The sequence below is a fragment of the Phasianus colchicus genome, chromosome 23, assembly GCF_987193195.1.
Source record: "Phasianus colchicus chromosome 23, bPhaCol1.hap1.1, whole genome shotgun sequence".
Taxonomy (NCBI): domain Eukaryota; kingdom Metazoa; phylum Chordata; class Aves; order Galliformes; family Phasianidae; genus Phasianus; species Phasianus colchicus.
The window spans coordinates 2,604,674-2,623,582 of NC_143458.1; the positions used below are offsets into that span (position 1 = coordinate 2,604,674).

General features: G+C 47.9%; 3 protein-coding genes across 4 annotated transcripts in view; 1 reads left to right on the top strand and 2 right to left on the bottom strand.

Annotated features, from left to right (window-relative positions):
• Positions 1–312: 312 nt before the first annotated feature.
• Positions 313–6,211, bottom strand: REXO2 (RNA exonuclease 2). The gene is made up of 7 exons (XM_031599867.2): positions 6,051–6,211; positions 5,859–5,942; positions 5,688–5,765; positions 3,502–3,613; positions 2,632–2,740; positions 2,218–2,271; positions 313–742 (listed from the first exon to the last, which is right to left on the bottom strand). The coding sequence occupies exons 1-7, from the start codon at positions 6,183–6,185 to the stop codon at positions 613–615; spliced, it is 702 nt and encodes a 233-aa protein (XP_031455727.1). The 5' UTR covers positions 6,186–6,211; the 3' UTR covers positions 313–612.
• A 335-nt stretch (positions 6,212–6,546) lies between these two features.
• RBM7 (RNA binding motif protein 7) lies at positions 6,547–10,022 on the bottom strand. Its single transcript, XM_031599866.2, has 5 exons — positions 9,825–10,022; positions 9,053–9,215; positions 8,382–8,475; positions 7,798–7,891; positions 6,547–7,354 (listed from the first exon to the last, which is right to left on the bottom strand). The coding sequence occupies exons 1-5, from the start codon at positions 9,918–9,920 to the stop codon at positions 6,968–6,970; spliced, it is 834 nt and encodes a 277-aa protein (XP_031455726.2). The 5' UTR covers positions 9,921–10,022; the 3' UTR covers positions 6,547–6,967.
• A 6,564-nt stretch (positions 10,023–16,586) lies between these two features.
• The window catches only part of ZBTB16 (zinc finger and BTB domain containing 16), an 88,019-nt gene continuing 85,696 nt past the window's right edge, over positions 16,587–18,909 (top strand). The window contains exon 1 of one of the 2 annotated variants that reach the window (XM_031599863.2): positions 16,587–16,675. The gene's annotated coding sequence lies outside the window, so the exon portion shown is untranslated. The remainder of the gene's footprint in view (positions 16,676–18,909) is intronic. The other variant, XM_031599865.2, reaches the window with a different exon arrangement.

The window sequence follows — 18,909 nt, forward strand, 5'->3', positions numbered from 1 at the left end:
ACTTCCTCCTTAGAAGCTGCTACACTGAAGTAATTACCAATGCAGCAAACATCAGGGACGTGCAGACGCAGAAAGATTCAATTACTTTTGTGGTTTTGCCCAATAATCAGCAATAGATTTTTTTCCTTCAGTCTCGATGCTCGTGTCTCTGCATTTTGGGATGCTATTGTCCCTGCTACACGCAGTGACCCACCTTGCCACGTGATTTGTACATTGCCATTAAGTATTGGGAAGTATACTGCAGTTCTGTTATAAAGCAGAGTACTTTAAGAACATACATCTAACATAAAAGAAAGACTGCATGAAAATATCATCCTTCAACAGAACTGTTTTTATTGTGTAGTGAAAGACTGCATCTAAAACCAGAGGAAGAGGAATATCAAACAGCAGATTTTACCTATTACGTATAAACAAAGAAGCTGTTGAGATTTGAGTGTGTAGATTTCTTACTCAAACAGAAAAGAAGCAGTGACTTGGACTTCCATCTGCATTTGATCAACTGTTAAGAAACAAAGTAACATAAGGGTGCAGCATCTCAAAAGACTGGCAAACAGAAAAGAACCTGGAGATTCATCTAGTATATGCTGTGGGATGGCTTGGTAAGGTGAGCAATCAGCTGGCAGTTTTATCACTTTCTCCATTCTCTATTAGTTTCCTTTTCTTTTCATCCGTTTTCCTCTTGAAGATGCTATCTCTGTAGAACTGAAGTTCTTTGATGCTTTCCCTGATGTCATCAAGCGCTCTGAAAGGGAATTAAGGAGAGTTTCAAAATGCCTGCACACGTCTCCAGCTACATCTAGATTCTAATGCTTCTAAAAAATTCCAGGCAAGAAATAAAGAAATAAAACTCTGACATGCATGGATCACAAATCTGTCAGAAATAAACACAAGCCTCGCTATTCTTAGGTACTTGGAAAGCAATAAAAGTCTACCAAGGCTGACATACCAGAGAGTAACATACAGCTTATTAGTTTGTGTCACTGTGGGACATGGAAGCTCTCAAAAGCCAGCAGGTTCTACAGCTTCAACTATTAAAAGCAATTCACCATCGATCCAAGACGACAAAGAGACGAGGGCTCAAGAGACCTGTTTGCAGCTCCTGCTTTGGCCACTCATCTGCTTTCTCCATCAGCACAGGTGACTGACTTGTTTGGACCCAGTGCCTTTTCTTACTGTGCTCTGCCTGCTCTGACTGTGAGATCTGTACAGTACTAGTGATCTTACTGCAGGTTTTCATTGTGCAGCACACCTGCCTGTGACATCCACCATCTCTACAATCATCACTCCTTCTCTTTTTATACCAGAGCCTGCTCTCCTGCCTAGCAAAGCCACATCAAAACAAAGAGGTGAAGATGCAGCTACTTCCTTTCATTGCAGTTTAGGAAAGTCAGAGCTGTAGGTACCAAATAACACCTACAAAAAGCCCAGCATAGGTGTTCTAGTGCATGGGTGTGCAAATTTAGTCTGAGCAGATGAAAGAGCAAAATGGATACACTCATTGTGCATATGGACTTAACAAAGCCTATGGATCCCAAGTTTTACTCAAGACCCACGATCTCCTCTATTCAGAAGAGCTCGCAATATTAGCAAATGTAGCATTCTAGAAGTTATGTGTTAATACTACATAGCATATTTCCTTCAAAAACCTCAAAGCAAGCCCATCCTTTAAGGACGCCTCAGATGCTGGCAGGAGCGTAACTCAAAATGAAACCTTTTCACAGAAAGGAGAACAAGCTCTCTGACATATTACAAACTCAGGAAATAGCCAGGAACAGAACTCTTATCTCCCTATGTGCAGTCTTCCAATTTTAGAGTATCTATGAACAACTTTTGCCCAATTCAAGGACAGAAAAGGAGCCCTGTTCAGCTAGCTTTTTCATGTGGTTTCTCACTGTGATGCTTAAGAAGTGATAGATGTATCTACATTGCCAAACAAGCATTGTGGCTTGAATAGTAAACACATGGAATGAGAACAGATAAGGACGTTTTTGATTCCCTGTATTTTTGTAATTCCTTTCCTTACGCTACCCAAGCTTTTGGCTGGAGAATACAAACTATGTGACAGGGTGCACAGTCGTACCACCTCTGCTGTCTTTTTCATTAGAACAAACATGACTGGAAATCAAAGGAAGCACACAGCTCCACATTCTGCCCATGAGGCGCATGGTTCCTGCGTGACAAGCTGTGCTTTGTTAGAGATAAAAGTAGGAACCTCACCTGTGAGAAGCTGCTTTCTTTGGTGCAAATTCATATTCTTCTGGATACCAGCGTCTGTAAGTGGAAAGAAACCCCATTTTAAAAGGAAACTGGGATTCAGTAACATGCCCAGTGGCTGCTTTGGGTTTGTTACAATTGGTGAAAGAAGTTCAGTTAAACTGGCACACAGAGAAGGCACAATCCTGTGAACCCAAGTGCTACAAACGCCAGAGGACACCGCTCTCTCAGTTCTTTGTGGCTCGTTCTGTCCTTCAGCCTGAACAGAAGAGAGGAAGATATGAAAGAACGAGATGGCCGTGCACAGCTGTCTGCCAGCAGCCTTCAGCCTTGTTTTAAAAAGGTGCATGTCAGTGCCACGTAACAGGCTTCCCTAGATTATCTTTTATAGAGATATTCAATTTGGAGAATATTTACCTGCAAAGTTCTTTGACGGTGCTCACATCAATGATCCTGTAATGAAGATGCCGCATGAACTGAGGCATGTACTTGTCAAGAAACTTCTTATCTGCATGAACAGAGTTACCTACAAAGACACAGAACAAGACATTTCTTCAAAGGCATTGCAAAGCTACTATGAGCATCTAAACTAGAAACAGGCTGAGCAAGCTTGGGAAAGATCATAGGGTATGAAAAGCTATTCACAAGCAGCTCATATATCTCATTTTCTAGCAAATATGATTGTAAAGGTTTGTCAGATTCTCATTTCAGGATCACACATGGTTTAAATACATAATCCCTATATTAATTCTTCAGTTACTACAATTTCTGTCGCACAGATAAGTATCAAAGCATTACACAAGAATCGGGTTTTCCACCGAGTGCAAAGAGGCATCGGTATTAATTTCACTTAGCCATAATCCCAAGGCCGTATGTAAATGTCCCGAGCGCAGTGCCAGGTAATAGGACAATTGGAAGGTTCATGTTTGATGCTCTGTTTGAAGGAAAGATGCTGTTCAGTTTACAGTTCAGATTTTTACAGTCACCGATTGCTATCAGACGTTAAGTTGCCCTTTCCAATTATAACTGTACAATGAATCATTAATGCTCAAAAGAACTTTCAGCTTCCTGAGGCAACGACGAGCGATACCTGCTTTAGGGAATCAATGGAATAGATGATGCCATTACTAAACCTTTCTCCACTTGCAGATTTTGATTTGCATGCTAGATCTCTGCGCAAAAAACTAAAGCATCCCTGCCATGTGCATCAACCAGCCTTTCAGCATCCAGCTGGGAACTGCAGGAGGGATGACATTATTACTATTATTAAGAAAGAACCCATTTTACCTGCAAGAGGACAGAGACCAGGGGGTGTCTGTTGTCGTACAAAGGACAGAAACTCATACTCCGCCTGCTGCAATGAAATTTTACTCTCCTTCACAGCCTTAGTAAGGCCAGACTGTAAGAAAGAGCCATCCGTCAGAAACGAGATAGACATTATCTTCAAAGATATTTCTAGAAATGCTCAGCAGCAAAAGATCAGGCAGACATGCACTGCTTGCTCCCCAGCACGCCTGGATGAGGTAAGAGAACAAATTCACTTCGTGTTTGATAATATCCTGGCAGATCCAACTGCCTTTGTTCACTCTGGATATCTTTAGGGCACCTCTTCAAGACGTGCAAACCATCACAAGTGAAGGTGACCACCGAACATTTCTAACGACAGTGACATTCCTCTGAGTTTCCTCTCTGTTGCTGAACTTTCTGGGGTGTTACTCTCAATTACTGAGCCATTATGGAAGCCTCATTTACACACCTGCATGTACATGATCCAGGAGAGTATTATATTTCTGTCTAACGAGAGGCATTCGCCTTCCCAGCATAGAGTAGTATGTATAAATAAACAGAAATAATCAGAATCCTGGCTTAAGTGTTTATCAAGATTCCTATAAATCAGAAAAGCTCCTTGCTTCTTCTTTTTTTTTTTTCCCAATAGTTAAATGTCAAATCTGCTCTAAGTGTTCTCAGTGATTTATTTCCATCTGGCTATGCTATATATTTCCGTGACTGTGCCGCAAAAATCTACTTGACAGATCCAAGTGGTGGTTAAAAAATTCATTATGTGGCTGCATTTTCATCTATATTCTAATTGCTTCTCTTTTCTTAGTCAATTAAAAATAAGTAGCTCCTCAGGAGCAGCGATAACGTACGCTACCATCTTCAATTCACTTGTGAGCTGAAGTTGAGTTTCTGTCCTCAACTGCAGAAGGGGAAAAGCTCCCATCACAGTAAATTAATATTCATTTTCCAAACCCTTGCTAATCCTTCCTAGGGAGAGTAAGATGCTAAAGGGGGGAGGAGGGAGGGGTTGTGAGTGTCTTAAAACTTCAGCACTTAATTGAAAACTGCCTTGAATTTAAATTTGTAATCAAGGATTTGAAAATCCATTCACTTTCTTGCTAAAGGCAAGGAGGAAGTTTTCCTTGGTGACTAAAAGAACTAAAAAATAATCTATTCTTGCAAAAGTTAAGTTTTCAGTGGAAAAAAAAAAAAAAAAACTAGGTTTGCAATGCTGAGGGGGACAGGCAAAAATGCAGTAAATCAGTCTGTTTAGTTCTGCAAGTGCCTTAATTTTCACTGATAAGTTTGCTTTTTGCCAACTCTGGACTATTCTTTGCCAACTTTGTAGCTACTGTTAGCTGGGGCTTTACAGCAGGTCTTGCTCTTCTCTTTAAGAGCTGTTCTGTGCTTATTTCATGCCATGCAGACAGGAGGGGCTGGCTGAGGAGTTCCAGGGAACTGAATCCAACTTCTTAATCTCATGCTGAGGGGCACAATGCTTTGAATGTGGCAATTAGCAACGGGTATCAGAGTGCTGGATCCTATTCATAGAGCCATCCAGGTTTATCTCACCCTGTCGGCAACTTCCTGTGTGCTGTTGCTCTGTCCCTCTCCCGGATCCATTCGCTGCCTGTTGCCCTTTGCTGATGATTCTCAAGTTAGAAAGCAGCTTTGAGCACTATTCAGACTTATAATTGTAGGATGATTGGGGTTGGAAGGGAGCTCAAAGGCCGCCTGGTGCCTCCCTGCAGTGCACAGGGACACCCACAGCTCCAGCAGTGCTCACAGCCCCTCCAGCCTGACCTTGGCTGTCTGCAGGGACGGGGCACCACCGCCTCTCTGGGCAACCTGTGCCAGTGCCTCACCGCCCTCAGTGCCAAACCTTCTTCCTCATCTCCAACCTAAATCTCCCCTCCTTCAAATTAGAAACCATTTCCTTTTGTCCCGCCACAACACACCCTGTCAGAGATCCCGTCCCCTTCTTTAGCAATAAGCCCGGATACCAACCCCACAACCGCGCAGCCCCAGTGTTACAGACACACAAAGACGGGCTGCAGGTTGCCCTGGATGACACGTGGGACTGCGGGAACAGCCTTACAGCACGGCCCTCGGGCTCAGAACAGCTCTCATCCCTTTGCAGCTGAGATCACTGCGAGCCGTAACTCCGACCTGCGCCGTTCTCCGGGCCGTACCTTGCCGTGGTGCTCCTTGCACCACTCGGACATGCCGTCCAGCAGCTCGTCGGGCTGTTTGATGATCAGATTGGGGCCCTGCGGGGAGGAAAACGGCGACGGTCAGCGGACCCCATCCCGAGGATCGCCGCCCTGGGGGTGCTGAGGCTCCCCGGACCCGGCCGCGCTCACCTCGGCCAGCACGTTGAGGTCGGAGTCGGTGATGAGGCAGGCCATCTCCAGGATCTGGTCCTTCTCCACATCCAGGCCCGTCATCTGCCACACAGCGGAGCGGCACCGTCATCGCGGCCTCCCCCCCGTCCGCGGGCCGCCCCGCCGCCCTCCCCTCGACCCCTCCACCCCGTACCCCGGCACACCCCGCACCTCCAGGTCCACCCAGACCATTCGCTGCCCCATGCCGCCGCCTCCGGCCATGGCCGCCGCCAGCCGCCGGCCCCGCCACAGCCGCCCGGCGCAGCTCCGCAGGCGACCGAGGCCACCGCGGCTGCCGCCGAGCATCGCGGCCAGGCCGCAAAGCGCCGCCGCCGCACTACATTTCCCGGCATGCCCCGCGGCGGCGGCCCCAGGGCGAGAGCGGGGGGAGAGCGCGGGGGCTGCTGGGAGGTGTAGTTCGGGCCGCGGGGAGCGCCGGGAGCGGCGGGCGGGGCGCGACGTGGAACCGCCCTCGGGGCACGGCGAGGACGTTATGGGCCGGCTTAAAATCTCGTTTGCTTCTATCCTTAGAGAACTGCGTGAGGATGCAGCTGGTTCCTGCGCGGCTGCAGTTAAACCAACCCGGCTCCGCTTCCCAGCCACCGCGGGGGCTTTTCGTCAAGGAATTACACCCTCAAAGGATAAAACGCGGGTGAGTTTGAACGAAAGCAGACTGACACAGCGTTAAAAGGAGTTTGGTTTATCCACAGGGAGACTTAGTAGGATTCTTCTCCGAGACGAGGGGTATACAAAAGGAATCATTTCTGTATCAAAACACGCTTGAGATGCCACAAAGCATCGTACCACTTAAAATCTGTTTAAAAAGATGTGCAGCTACACCTGGAACAGAGAGTGCCTCCCTCAGCTGCACTACAAAAATACACAGACTCTTTATAATACACGATGCTTTCTCTGAAACCGTGGCACATTTGTTTTCTCGCATAAAGCCCTGAGGTGTAGAGTTCACACGTTTAAAATCAAGCTGCTAGGTTTGGAGGATTTACGACGTCACTAGATTTACAAACATTAAAAGGGAACTTTGATTTATCTTTCTTTTGCATAAAGTTCTTTAAAGCCCACTGCACGTGTCAGTGTCGCGTCAAGCGCCAGCTGCCCTCTCTGTAGTTCTCCCTCCTGCTGTCGTAATCGTGGCTCCATGCGCTGCGATTCCTATCGTCGTAGAACGGCTCATCTCTGCTCCCCCGGTAATGGTGCTCAGAGATGTGCCCTCTGTCTTCATAGCCATCCCTTTTACCCCTGCCATAATCAGGCCCCCGGTCCCCTGCACGCTGTTCTCGGCCCAAATGCCTGCTGTCTGGGTAGTACGGGTGGGAGCCCATCCTGCTTTTGCGCAGCACTGCAATGTCCGGACGCCGCAGCATGTGGGAGGCTGATGGGTGACCAAGGGAGTGGCCATGCTGGTACCCAGGCACAGCAAAGCCAGGCTGAGACTGTTGCCACACAGCACCGTGCATCTGAAAAACAGAAGGAAAAAGGCCTGGTAGATTCAATATGCTCTTTCCTGCTGGCAGAGTGCTCAAATTATTCTATGGCACATTTCATACTCCTCTGTCAGCCTCTAAGTTTGACATTAATCAAGCTGCAAATGCAAAGGAAAATGGAAATGCACCAACAAAAGGAGACTGAACACAGACTGGCTGCTACTGATTGCTTTATGTACAGCTCAACTTGTAAAGCCCAAAGACTGCCCCAGCGTTAAAACGCTCAGTAGAAGGAACCATCTATCTTCTGCAATTGTCAGTTGAACACTCCAAAAATGTGTTCCTGTGATTTGATACAATAATTATAGGAAACATCTAAGTACTGAAAATCGGCAACAACTCCTTTGCATGTCATCATCCATCAGCTGTGAGTGACTGCAGAGTTAAGACACCACAAACAGAAGGGCACAGCTTACCCCTGCTTGTCTCTGAAGGTTGTCATGAGATGGCAAAGACCTCTGCATAGATGAGAACCCTGCTGGTAACATACCATCTGTATTCCTGTCGTGTCTGCAGAAAAAAAGATTAGGAAAGTTAGTCTTAAATGTTTCTAACATGAGACTATGGCCAGTCTAAGGGGCATTAGCTGTGTACTCATGTTGCTATAAGAAAAATAGATAAGCATTACTGTTAACTCACTACCACTGTGAGAAACTAGTGCAGACAGGCTTGCATGGGGTATGAGGCAGCACTTGCTTCACATCACAAGATCTTTTCTATGCTTGTATGAAAAGACCTTTTAATAAGAAATGTCACTTGGGCCAAAAGCACTGATGAAACAGATCTTCTGAAAAAAACACGTTCAAGATGATGCTGTTCTTTTTTGCATTAGGTTTTTAGGTACCAAGAATGTAGAGTATTGAGGGTAACAATAATTCAAGTCTTAATCCATAGGGAAGAAAGGCTGAATTGTGCTTGCAATGAGACTCAGGAAAGCTAAACGTGTGAATACGTTTTCCAGCTTCAACAACGCATGTGTACTTCTGGTGCAGCCTCATACCTGCTGGCTGGATGTGGTGTGCCAGATGGGCCCAGGCTGGCTGCTCCGTGTGGTAAACACGATGAATTACTGTCCTGAGATGCGTGGCTGCTCCCTGAGGAGAAACATGAGATCCGCAAACACAGGTTGGAGCAACTTGGATATGAAACGAACTTGTAAGATGCTAACTATTTCCACAGGATTAATTAGCTCTCAAGTATCATCAGCAATCTGCAAAAGTACATAACCCAGCTTCCAAAACAAGATACCGTAAGCTGCCTTAATGCACGCCTTAAAGGTGGGGAAGCTGCAACCAGGCTGTGAAGGTCTGGCCAACATGCCTCTCTTTACTGGAGTCAGATGCAGAGTTTAGCACTAGCATGATAATTCAGAAGGGCCTTCAAGGGTACAGAAAATAATCAAACAAAATCAAAGAAAAGCCTCAGCTTGGACACTGCCCATGCCCCAAAGTGGCAGACTGGCCCCTGCCAAAGCACAAGGATAAAAGCACAACCCTATGTGACAGCACTGCTCTGCAGCATCACCAGGGAGCAGGAGAGCAACACTGTGACAGAAGCACATGCAACAGCTGGTATAAGCCAATAACTGTAACTCTGCCAGATCTGGGGGAAGGAAGGAGGTAGCAGTTTTCTTTCCATCTAGTAACAGGGTTACTGAATGCTTCTGCGTACCTGAGCGGAACTGAATGTTGATGGGCCGTCCATACAGCTTGATCCCATTAAGGAGATTCATTCCATACGGGACAGATTCTTCATGCTTGAAACTCACAAACGCAAATTGCTTTTGTTTACCATCTTTATCTTTAGGGATCTTAACTTTAATTACCGGACCTGCCTGTGAATTATAAAGCAAAGCAATGTTGAAAGACAAATCAAGCAGCTCCCCAGAAAGGAAAACCTAAACCAAGCAGCATGTAACGGAGCAGCAGGAGAGATCCCACCAATGCACCAGGTGACATCTGACTCACAGAATAGCTCAGGTTGGAGATCATCTGGTCCCAACCCCCAGCCATGGGCAGGGCTGCCCCCCACCAGCTCAGGCTGCCCAGGGCCCCATCCCACCTGGCTGTGAGTGCCTGCAGGAATGGGGCACCCACAGCTCTCTGGGCAGCAGTGCCAGCATCTCACCACTCTGTTCTGCTATTCCTCTAGATGACATCCCTTCCTTGCATTGTGTCAGTGGCACCACTCAGCTCCGTGTCACCAGCAAAGTGCTGAGGGTGCACTCGATCCCACTGTTTGTTTTGGGCCGCCCAGGTGACGTCTGCGGCCGCACGTGAGATGCAGAGCCCACGCGGGGGCGCAGCTCCGCACTCAGCGGAAGTTTGTCCGCCCGCAGCCACCGTACACAGCCAGGGCCCGCCCCGCTGTGGCGCCGGGAGGCCGCCCGCCCGGCCTCGCCCCGCCCGCCCGAGTATAAAGCGCGGCGGGCGGCAGCTCCTACCTGATGGAACAGCTCGAAGATCAGCTCCTCGGTGACCTTGGGGTCCAGGTTCCCCACGAACAGCGTTCGATCCGCCTCGGCGGCCGTTCCCCCCATTCCGCGGCCGAGCCGCCCGCGCTCAACGGGGCCGCCGCTCGCTCCTGCGCAGGCGCCGAAGAAGGCGAGGTCACGTGGTGGACGCGTGCGCGCACCGCCTATTTCCGGCGGGTCGGGCGGAAGTAGCTGGTGGGGGGGTGGATGTGGGGTTGTGGGTCGTGCTGAGGGCTGCGTGGCTGTGGGAGCGTGGTGCGAGCTCGTTTGTTTCTCAGGAAGCAGCAGAGCAGCGCGTTGTGAGCTCACAGTCCCGCCGAGGGCTGGGTAGCTGGGGCCTGGTGGTGTGGGCTGAAGCACTTTTCATGAAGGAAGGTTGAGGGAGGAGTATTATTTAGCTTGGAGAAGGAGAAGCTATCGAGAGGCCTTGTCGTGGCCTTCTGGCGCCTCAAAGGAGCTGCTAAGCAGGAGGGGAGTGAGTTTTTTACACAGGCAGATAGTGCTAGGGCAGGAAGGAATGGCTTTCAACTAAAAGAGGAGAGGTTTGGGTTAGATGTAAGGAGAGAATTTTTTTCCTCACAGGGCAGTGAGGCACTGGCACTGCTGCCCAGAGAGCTGTGGGTGCTCCATCCCTGCAGGCACTCAGGGCCAGGTGGGATGGGGCCCCGGGCAGCCTGAGCTGGTGGGGGATAATGAGCCCACAGCAGGAGGTGGGGATGGAGGGGCCTTGAGCCCTTCTATGACCCTGCCCTTGTTCCGTGAGTGGTTGCTTAGCTGCATGAGCAAGTTCCTGCTGCAGCTTCAGGAGTGGGCAGTGCACTCAGTGAAGCTGCTCAGTGCAGTAGGGGAGGCTCCTGGTGCCCTCACTGATGACAGCAGCTGCCAACTGGTGGCTTGAGCACACTTGAGCTGACTACAACACAAAGATTGATGATGCTGTTCAGCAGGTCATTTCCACACTAATATAATGGCCTTCAAGTAATTGTCAAACGGTTCTGATCAAACATCTGGTTTAAAAACTGGGATACAGATTTTTTTATATTAACTAAATGGGTGGCATCCACGTGCAGGAAAGCTTGGAATGAGTCATGATTCTTGCAGGTTTGAGAAATTATGATGGGATGCTTTGTGTGTCTTGTCCTTATGTTCTCAGCCTTTTTACAGGTTACTACTTTGAGAGCTCACCTGCAATGCAGTAGGATGAACTTCTTAGAACTTTTCAGTGTGGCTACAAATAGCTGTTGTGAAGCCAAGCATCCAGGATGGAGGATAGTTGTTGGTTTGTTGTGTGTTTTTTTTTTTAATAATAAAATAAAAAAAAAAAAACCACAGCATTGATTGGAGAACTGAGCACTTCATTTCTTCATTCTGTTTTATTGCTGCAATACTCTGTCTGATAGCCTCTACCATCCCAAGTACTGCCTCTTGTAATGATGCTAACCCAGGCAGGCTGTTTTGTATTCCTTCTTTAAGCAGCTGCATTACACTTAATGTGAAGATGAAACTTCTGGTTTTATGTTTGAGCAGAGTTCTGGACAAGGATCTTTCAAGTAATGTACTTCTCCAGTGTATTGCAAAATAGCTCCCTTTTCCCATGTTGTCTGATTGTATGGTAAGTATAGTTCTCAGCAACTGTAATCCCTTGAATATTTTAGAATATGCTAGATGTAAAACAAGGATATTTTCCATCTGGAAAAAAAAATACCAAAAGGGGAAGTTCTACTTTCATTTTTCATTAGATTTCAATGCATTATGGCATATCCTATTTTCTTGTTAATTAGACCCTGTTCATTTTCTTCAGTTCATTACTTACTACCGCACCTAGAATTTATATTCATTTGGTTTAATCGTGTTCGCCTGGTTAAATTCTAAACAGTTACTCATTCAGAAAGGAAATTATTACCCTACTCTGCCAGGACTTCCACTTTGGCTTAATTTCCCTGGAGCCTCATTTACTTTCTTCTGTGTTTTTTCCTTACTGGGTCCCCTTGGGTTTGGCTGGAATTGTTTGACAGCTTTACCATCATTAGCTTTCTACATGTGGGTTGGGCATCTCCAAATGGGTGCTGCTGTTTTGCACTTTGTGCTGTGCTCAACCTACCAAATTGAGAGCTGCAGGATGTGGTGATGGACACCTGTTTGCTTGTGGCAGTCTTGCACGGCCCATACTTGGAAAAAATGCCCTACAAGGGAAACTGTTTCAAATTTTGCATGGTTCGCAACCTTGCTCTCCACTGCCTGGCAGTTAAGAATCATAGAACGGCCTGGGTTGAAAATGCTCATCCAGTTCCAACCCCCTGCTGTGTGCAGGGTCACCAACCAGCAGCCCAGGCTGCCCAGAGCCACATCCAGCCTGGCCTTGAATGCCTGCAGGGATGGGGCATCCACAGCCTCCTTGGGCAACCTGTTCCAGTGCGTCACAAGAAGAGCAAACAGTTTCAAATCACTGCTTTTGCTCCTGGGCGATGTCATTGCCTCTTCCCAGCTCACAGGCTGAAAAAGGAGCATGGCTGCTTACTGGCCTGCGTTGCAGGTTGTTGTTTCTTGGCTACAGATTCCTGAGCTTCCCTTCCCGTGAGGCACAGGGTTCTAGCAATGTCAGACAGTCCACAGTCTGTCTGTCCTATGTCTGCAGTGCAGCCTCAGAGCTGATTGCACGTTGGCAGAGCCTTCCCTCTCGCCTGATTGCACACGTTCCTGGGTTATTCAGCTGCCTCGATGACTTCTTCGTGCAGATGACAATCTTTTTTCACTGCTGTGGTAATGGGGCTGCTCAATTGAAAGTGGATGCTTGAAAATTCTCCACGCCCTGCTATCCTGCCAGAAAACAGGTGCCTGTAATTACACCAAATGATAGAGAGATCAGTCAGACAAAGCCATCACAGATGACAGTTCTTTCACTGGAGAGCCTAAAAGAATGGGTCACACCAGCTAATACAGTAACAGCACACCTTATCCCTACGTGCAATTTTCATTAGGGCCATTGAACACCTGTGACTGACACGTACAGAGAGAGGGTGAGAAGCAGAAAGAATAGCAGCTACAGCTACTAGCTGAATAAACTGAGCTGAAGCTGGGCTGCCACCTCTTTCAGCATCCTTTCTCATCCTTTCACACTGGCAGTGCTATGTTCAACCTGAAACTGCCTGCACTGCTTCCACCAGCACCTGCCATGGATGCTCCAGCTGCTGGTGCTGTGCTTTTTGCCAGAGAGAGCAAAAGGCAAGCAGGATGCCCCAGCCTGCTGGCTGGGAAAGACTTTCAATTACTCCTGACAGGTTGCAACAGAAGGGTAATTGTAGCTACAAACTTCCCCATGAAGGGAATCATTGTGCTTTTTAAACAGACCATAAAAATCTCCAGCGATGCTGATGTTCAAACAGTTAAACAGCGATTAAAGGCACCCGCACTACAAGACCTGGGCATGTTATTTGCAGAGAACATGTCAGCAGCTGCTGGATCCCTGCATTTACTGCGCCTCTGTGACAGCCACAAAGGCCTTTATAGAAACAATTATGTTATGCTCAGCATTAAGTACTGAGTGTCAGAGAGGGTCTGAGCTCTCCAGCGCAGTGCAAAGTTGGCATTGGTGCAAACATTACAGCACAGCCCTTAGGAGCTCCTCTGGGGCTTTTTATGCAGTTCTTACCAAGAAAATGAGAGGAAACCCAGCGGAGGTGGACAAAACCCTCTATTTCCTCCCTGATCCTGTTGTGTCACATGAAGCCTTTACGATACTCGCAATCTTTGACTCATTTCAGCCTTTCAGCATCTTCATGTGCTATCGCTCTTATTTTATGCCGGACTGTTCTGGCAGGAATAGATTTGTGAAGGGCCTCTTTTTGTACAGATCCAGTGAGAACATTCTCAGAACCTGCATCACTTTCATAGCTTCTCTTTCTCAACCCAATTTTCCCCTCTAACAAATAAACTTGCTGCATTTCACTCTCATTCACGACCAATATAACCCCATGACCAATATCCCTACGTGTGGAGGCATTCAAGGCCAGGCTGGATGTGGCTCTGGGCAGCCTGGTCTGGTGGTTGGTGACCCTGCATATAGCAGGGGGTTGAAACTGGATGATAATTGTGGTCCTTTTCAACCCAGGCCATTCTATGACTGTGTGTTTTCTGTTGCTCTCTCTATTTTTTTCTTTTTCCCCCACTGTTTTATTTCTTCCATCACACTTCCTGTTGCAACTTCATCAGCAGCCCCTGAGCCACACAGTCCCCTTTACAAATGACTGCAATTAATGACAATCCCTGGGAACATGTTGCATGTCCATGGCTTTACAGTAATTGACAGCAAAAAAGCATTACAGTGTGAATCAGCATAGCTGACTCCAACAGCTTTGTAAACAGTGTTAGAGCATCCAATACAAGTATATCTTAATAGCAGAGCTAAGTCATATAAGATGATAAGTCTGGAGAAAAGAAGGCTGCGGGGTGACCTCATTGCAGCCTTTCAGTACCTAAAGGGAGCCTACAAACAGGAGGGGAATCAACTCTTTGAAAGGGTAGATAACAGCAGGACAAGGGGAAATGGTCTTAAGTTGTGGGAGGGAAGATTTAGGTTGGATGTCAGGGGGAAATTCTTTACTATAAGAGTGATGAGGTGCTGGAACAGCTGCCCAGAGAGGTTGTGGATGCCCCTGTGATTCTGTGATTCTGTGATAAGGAAGTTTTAGGTTCATTCAAAGCCCTGGCAGAGGGGTGCTGTATTCTCAGCTGTAGGAAGGAGGAGGAATCACTTCTCAGAATCAATGTATGAAGTTGGAAAACACCTCTCAGCTCCCCAACTCCAGCCCTACTGTGCTCACTGACCACAGCCCTGCGTGGCACATCCCCATATTTCCCGAACGCATCCAGGAACGTTGACCCCACTTTCTCCCTGGGCAGCCTGTTTCAACGCCCGACAGCTCTTTCAGAGAACAAATCGGTCCTGACACCCAACCCGACCCTCCCGTAGAGCAGCGCGGGGCCGTCACTTCCCGCACCCGGTGCCGCACATCTCCGCACTCCTCGCTGTTCGCTGTTGCGGCCGCGCGGTGTCAGCATCGCCCCGCGCCGCATCCATCGGAAACCGTGCCGGCGTTCGGCTTTGCAATGCAGACATACCTGGGAACCCTCAGGCTAAAGGATCCCGAGGTGACTTTGCTCCATAAACCCAGCTTCTCATATCGGGTGCATGGCCGGAGCTGCTGATGCGAAACCAACTGCCAAAGATACGAGTGTTAAAATAATGCCAGCTCGGATGATGAGTGCACTAAATGGGCTGCTCATCATCATGTCTCCTTGGAGCCCAGGGCTGAAAGGTCTCCTCCTGAACCTTGGAGTTTCTTTGCACTGGGATGTACCCATGCAGCACACTGTAAGTGTTCCCCCATCATACATGGCTTGTGGTGCACTAGAATAAATCACAGTGACACCAAGGTTGTTTCCCTGCCATCTGAAGTGGGAATAGAAAGATATGCATGTTTTTATAGCACACAGACTTTAGCTTGGTGCTCACATGTACTTGTCCCCACTATGAGCTAGGCTCTGCCAAGCTGCTCTGGGGCTGCTCAGAGCATTTCTGTGCCAGAGCAGCTGTCCTGGGGCCTGGCTTCAGGCTGAGCTGCTGCAGGGCAGAGCCAGCCTCTGCCTGGCCCTGGGCTCAGGAATGGTTCCCAAAGGGAGAGGATTTCTGCCTCCTGTTCAATTCTGGGTGCTCAAGGAAAGACTGAAAGTGCTGCACGCTATGCCAAGGTGCAGCTGCCCTGCCTCATCCCCCCAGGTACGTGTGCCAGGCTGCAAGGGGAACACTCTCACCAAAGGGAAGATGCCAGCAGTAAATCTAATGCTGAAAATGAAAATTCAGTGGTGCTGCAGGCTGCGCCCCTAAGGAAAGCACTGAGGATGTAGATGAGCACTAATGTTGCCCTGCCAGCCCCAGGCTTGCTGCAGGTCTCAGAGAACAAAGCCAGGTCTACGTGCTTGTGAACTTGCCCAGAGTTTAGATTTATTATCTTTTAAGATATTGGGCTGAGATCTGTAAAGATTGTGATTGGCAGAGGCAGGTTCCTGCTCCTTTGGCTCATTCCTGGTGCCCTTCACCAGCACAGCTCCTGTGCAACTGTCTGCAGCCTCCCTGTGCGTTCCTGCCTCCCTGCTTTCCGTCTCTATTGAAATCTCAATGCTAGACATCTGATTTCCATTTTCCCTGGTACTTTTAGTTCAATCAAAGTATGTGATTAGGGCTCTGTGGGCTCCATTGTCATCTCTACCTAAGTGCTTCTCTGATTGATATAAACAGCATTTCGATATTTACGCTGTGGTGAGTGGAATGTGTTTCTCTGGTTACTTTACTAGATAATGCACAATATCTGCCACTAAAGGGAGGAAAAATTGAGAAGGAAAGAAAAAAAAAAAAAAGTTCCTGCAGAAATGGCATAAGGAGGGGAAAAACAGAAGGCTGATAGGACAGGGCTGTGCTTTATCCTGGGTTCATCAGCATCAAAAGGAGCACCTGCAGCCTTGGGTGTGGCAGCACTGTGGAGGTGATAAAGGGTGTTTGGGGAGCAGGGTGCTGCAGCATCTCTGGGTTTGGTGGTTTGGGTTCTACCTGGGTCTTGCTGCTGTGATGTCAGAGCCAGCTCGGAACTGAGCTAGCTCAGTGTTATGCCTGCAGAGTGCCGGATCAGATCTAGGCTATAGCTGAGGATTGCCTTGAGCTTCAGCAGCTGCTGGGGCTGATCCAGACCCTTCAACGCCAAACCTGCAACAACGCACCTGTGATGCCCCCTCCTCTTTGCAGATGGATCCTCGCCCTCAGGAAGCAGGTAGGTGCAGTGTTGTGTGGCACAGAGCTGCTTCTGAGTGTGGATGGCATCTTTATGGAGTTGCATTCCCTGTGCTGCCATTGGAGTGTTCCTGAGTGGGGGTCAGAGAGAGGGATCCCTGCTGGGCATGGCAATAGTGGATGCCCACCTCCAGTGTGGGCTGATAACTGGGTGATAACATGGATGCTGCTTGTTCTGGGAGCCTTAAAGTAGAAGCACTCTTCTCTTTTTTTACGTAATTTTTAAGTGGAATGAAATTAGATGTCCTCCTCTGTTATATTTGCAGGAAAATGCATAAGGCAAGTGCTGCAGAAACAAATGTTTCCAGTTTCAGATAATTTTAGAGGAGGGGAGCAAGTATTTGTTGAAAATGAGTTATTTGATGATATGGGAAGGGGGAAAGGAGACAGCTGTATTTTTAAAAGACAAAATGTATTTATTTTCTGAGATGTAAGCTTCCAAACAGCCCCTGCCATTCTGCTTTCACACACACAGGGGCTACTGCAGTTCTGTAGCTTTCTCCCATAAGCATCACTGGAGTTGCAGACACAAAAGCTGGTGGTTCTATTGGCAACAAGTTTGGGTCTCACCCTCTGTGTGGTTCCCAACCCCAAGACTCACCCTGCCCTGTGCATTTGTTACCTCTCACCCTTGTTTCCTCCTTTACTCATTGACAGATTTAAACAGCTCTCTTTCTGGTTGAGGTTTCTGTGCTGCAATTAACTATTGTAGGAGTGTTTTACAGTCCTGTGGAAACCCTTTCCATCCACTTTGTTTTAAATGGTTCTATCTTTTATTCCTAGTTTCCAGGAGTATAAAACTTTACTACATTTGCTGCAAACCTTCATACTTTGCTTTGCAGTTTATTGCTCCCTCTGCAGATATATCTTACTCATAAATAAGGCTTTCATCTCTACAGTGCTTGCTAAGAACTGTAATGGCTCTGAGCAGTTTCATTAATGGGGCTTTGCTGAGGAATCCCGGCGTGATTCATATCAAACCTCAGCCTTTGCTTGGCCCAGCAGTGCAGAGCTCAGAGAGCTGGGCGGCTGTAGGTTGCTTGGCTGGGTTTATTAATGCCCCAAATGCAGCTGGTGTCTGGGAGGCTGCTGGGACTTGGGCTTGCAGCACTGGATTTCAGTGCTGGGGTTGCTTTGGGCTGCCTGGATTTGGGCATGGAGGCTGAACCATGTGAACCTGCTGTGTGGTTGCTGCAGTCCTGCTCTCTCCTTGGCTGCAGTGTGGCACAGCAGATACGGATCAGTGCTTGTGTCTGGTTTGGGGAAGCCCTAGCTTCATGGCTTCCCCCTTAGCAGTGGGTGGTGTAAGCACAACTTGCTCAGCATCTCATGCAGCACAAAGCAGAAGATAAGGCACAAGTGAGCTCCAAAGGCATTATCCTTCACAACTGCCAAAGGAAAGCAAGCACTGTCCCAGGCATGGCTCATGAAATAGGGCTGCGTTGCCAACCCCATGTCACAGCATCACCTTGAGCATCAGCATTGTTCACTCTGCCCAAGCACACTGAGCTCTGTGGGAATATTTATCCAACTCCTCAATGAGCTGGAATCAGTGGCATAACCACACTTGGGCGTGCTGCTCCACAGCACAGCCTCTCTAGGAAGTTTTGGCATGTCCTTTCGCTTTGTTTGTCAGGATTCACCCCTGCCTCCTCCCAGCACAATAAGTCGATACAGATCTGCACAGCAGACAAAGCTGCTGGGTTTGACGTGGCAGTCAGGAACATGAGCTGGGAAGGGCTTGGGAGCAATTTCTCATCTTGCTATCTCCTTGCTGGCAGCAGAGCAAAGCAATGCTCGTTACAGTGGCAGTTTACCCCTGACTGGATAGCAGGGGGATGAGTGGGTGCAAAATGTGCTGTGTGGGGGCTGATGCTTGCAGAACCATTTATTAAAATGTGTATTCTTAGAGTCCAATCCCTGGTGGGCACAAATCAGTGCTGGAGTCAACAGGGCAACAGCAGCTGCAGTCAGTGGAGTTGAGCTGTAACTGCTCTTACTCAAAAGGTTCCCTTAGCTGGAAGGTTCTCCGTACTGTTGATATTTATTTTTAAAAGCTCTTTATTCTGGCTTGATTAGGAATGAGTCTGACCATTGTCAGCTCCCTGGATGTGTGTGAGGGTCGAGTGAAGGGATACAAGTAATGAGTTTGAGTTTCCTATGGACTGAAGGTGTGGAGTCACTGTAGGATGTAGAAGGAACAGTAAGTGGAGG

What these genes read in the sequence shown, in the direction of transcription:
- REXO2 (XM_031599867.2), bottom strand. Translation starts at nt 6,185, where the DNA reads ATGCTCGGCGGCAGCCGCGGTGGCCTCGGTCGCCTGCGGAGCTGCGCC. An exon ending in ACCTCAACGTGCTGGCCGAG is followed by an intron (nt 5,766 to 5,858) that starts GTGAGCGCGGCC and finishes TCCTCCCCGCAG; the next exon opens with GGCCCCAATCTGATCATCAA. An exon ending in AAGAAAGCAGCTTCTCACAG is followed by an intron (nt 743 to 2,217) that starts GTGAGGTTCCTA and finishes ATTCCCTTTCAG; the next exon opens with AGCGCTTGATGACATCAGGG.
- RBM7 (XM_031599866.2), bottom strand. Translation starts at nt 9,920, where the DNA reads ATGGGGGGAACGGCCGCCGAGGCGGATCGAACGCTGTTCGTGGGGAAC. An exon ending in CAACATTCAGTTCCGCTCAG is followed by an intron (nt 8,476 to 9,052) that starts GTACGCAGAAGC and finishes GTTTCTCCTCAG; the next exon opens with GGAGCAGCCACGCATCTCAG. An exon ending in ACACCACATCCAGCCAGCAG is followed by an intron (nt 7,892 to 8,381) that starts GTATGAGGCTGC and finishes TTTTTTCTGCAG; the next exon opens with ACACGACAGGAATACAGATG.